The 1,406-nt window shown below is 45.7% G+C and overlaps 1 protein-coding gene across 1 annotated transcript; it reads left to right on the top strand.

The window, feature by feature from the left end:
• Positions 1 to 376: 376 nt before the first annotated feature.
• Positions 377 to 613, top strand: LOC102832486 (small integral membrane protein 1-like). The gene has a single exon (XM_006876520.1). The coding sequence runs from the start codon at positions 377 to 379 to the stop codon at positions 611 to 613; it is 237 nt and encodes a 78-aa protein (XP_006876582.1).
• The last annotated feature ends 793 nt before the right edge of the window (positions 614 to 1,406 follow it).

The raw sequence follows: 1,406 nt of genomic DNA, 5'->3' as shown, positions 1-1,406 counted from the left end.
ATAGGCTGTTGGTTTTGTATATATGGTCTTTATTATGTTGAGATGTTTCAAGAGGGAGTTTAGTGTAAGAGTATGTGGGGGAAGAAAGAGTCCCCACCGAATAGTTTTCATCTTGTCTGGATGGGTCTGGTTAAAATAAATGTGGATACGATTCTTATGATTCAATAGTGAGTAACAGTTATCATGACTAATTGCGACAGTCACAATTGTCAAAGTAGAAGTTTTGTATCAAAAACAGGGGAGTAAGCCCCATGAATGGTGGGGACAGAGGGCACAAGAAAAGTACCCACTGTTCCTTTGAGGTGCTGCAGTCTGGTCCAGATTACCTGGGAGAAAAAGGGAAAGCCTCACCTGACCCTCTGCCCTCTCCTTCAGTATGCAGCCTCGGGAGAGTGGTGTGCAGTACAGCCAGTGGAAGGACAGTAGCCTGGATGAAGTCAGCATGGTGGCCATGTCTGACAATGAGGGTGCCTCACCCTGCAAGAGGGTCTGCCAGAAGCTGTGCATGGGCAAGCTTGGCATCACAGTGAAGGTAGTGAATGGAGTGGTCCTCTTCTATACCATCTTCATCCTGGGTTATGCCACTGGTTACTACGTGCACAAGTGCACATAAATGCACACATGTGTGACACGTTGTGGGAGAGACACCCCCATATGCACAGACCCCCATGTACACAGCCCTTGCATATAAATGGATCTCCCCAATTTTCATAGACCCCAGGAAACAGGACTGTAGACACACACAGCTTGGGCACTAGCCTTGGCACACGTGGTACATTACATAAATGTCACAGGTTCCGAAGAAGAGAGACGGAATCCCATAGAAACAGACACATTTAAATGAATTAAAATGGACTCACGTGGTTAACAACATGGTGTCAGCAATCCAGTGGACAATTATGCTGACTTTTATTCCCCCCACAAAATTTAGGCCTAATTAAACCTCTTGTAACTATCCAAAGCCATTGCCTTCTAGTTGATTCCAACTCAGTGGAGAAGCTGGTGTTTTGAATAGTGCTTATCTCACAGAACCACCAGGGTTCCTTTGTAGTCACCTAGTTCACTGTAAATCAGGCCACTTTTGTTGACAAATCGTCTCCTTAAATCATATGTTATTGCTGTTGTTGTTAGGTGCCACCGAGCCAGTACCAACCCATAGAAACCTTATGCACAGCAGAACGAAACACTGCCAATCCTGGGCAAACCTCACTATTGTTACCACGCTTGAGCCCATTGATGCTGCCACTTTGCCAATCCATCTCGTTGGGGTTCTTCCTCTTTTTCTCTGACCCTCCACATTAACAAACATTATATCCTTCTCCAGCAACTGGTCCCTCCTGACAATATGTCTGAAGTATGAGACACAAATTTGGCTATCCTGGTCTCCAAGGAGCACTCCGGCTGAA

This window comes from Chrysochloris asiatica, unplaced genomic scaffold, assembly GCF_000296735.1.
Source record: "Chrysochloris asiatica unplaced genomic scaffold, ChrAsi1.0 scaffold00388, whole genome shotgun sequence".
Classification (NCBI taxonomy): Eukaryota; Metazoa; Chordata; class Mammalia; order Afrosoricida; family Chrysochloridae; genus Chrysochloris; species Chrysochloris asiatica.
Note: the sequence above shows the minus strand (reverse complement) of the source record. Positions and strands in the feature narration are given on the sequence as shown.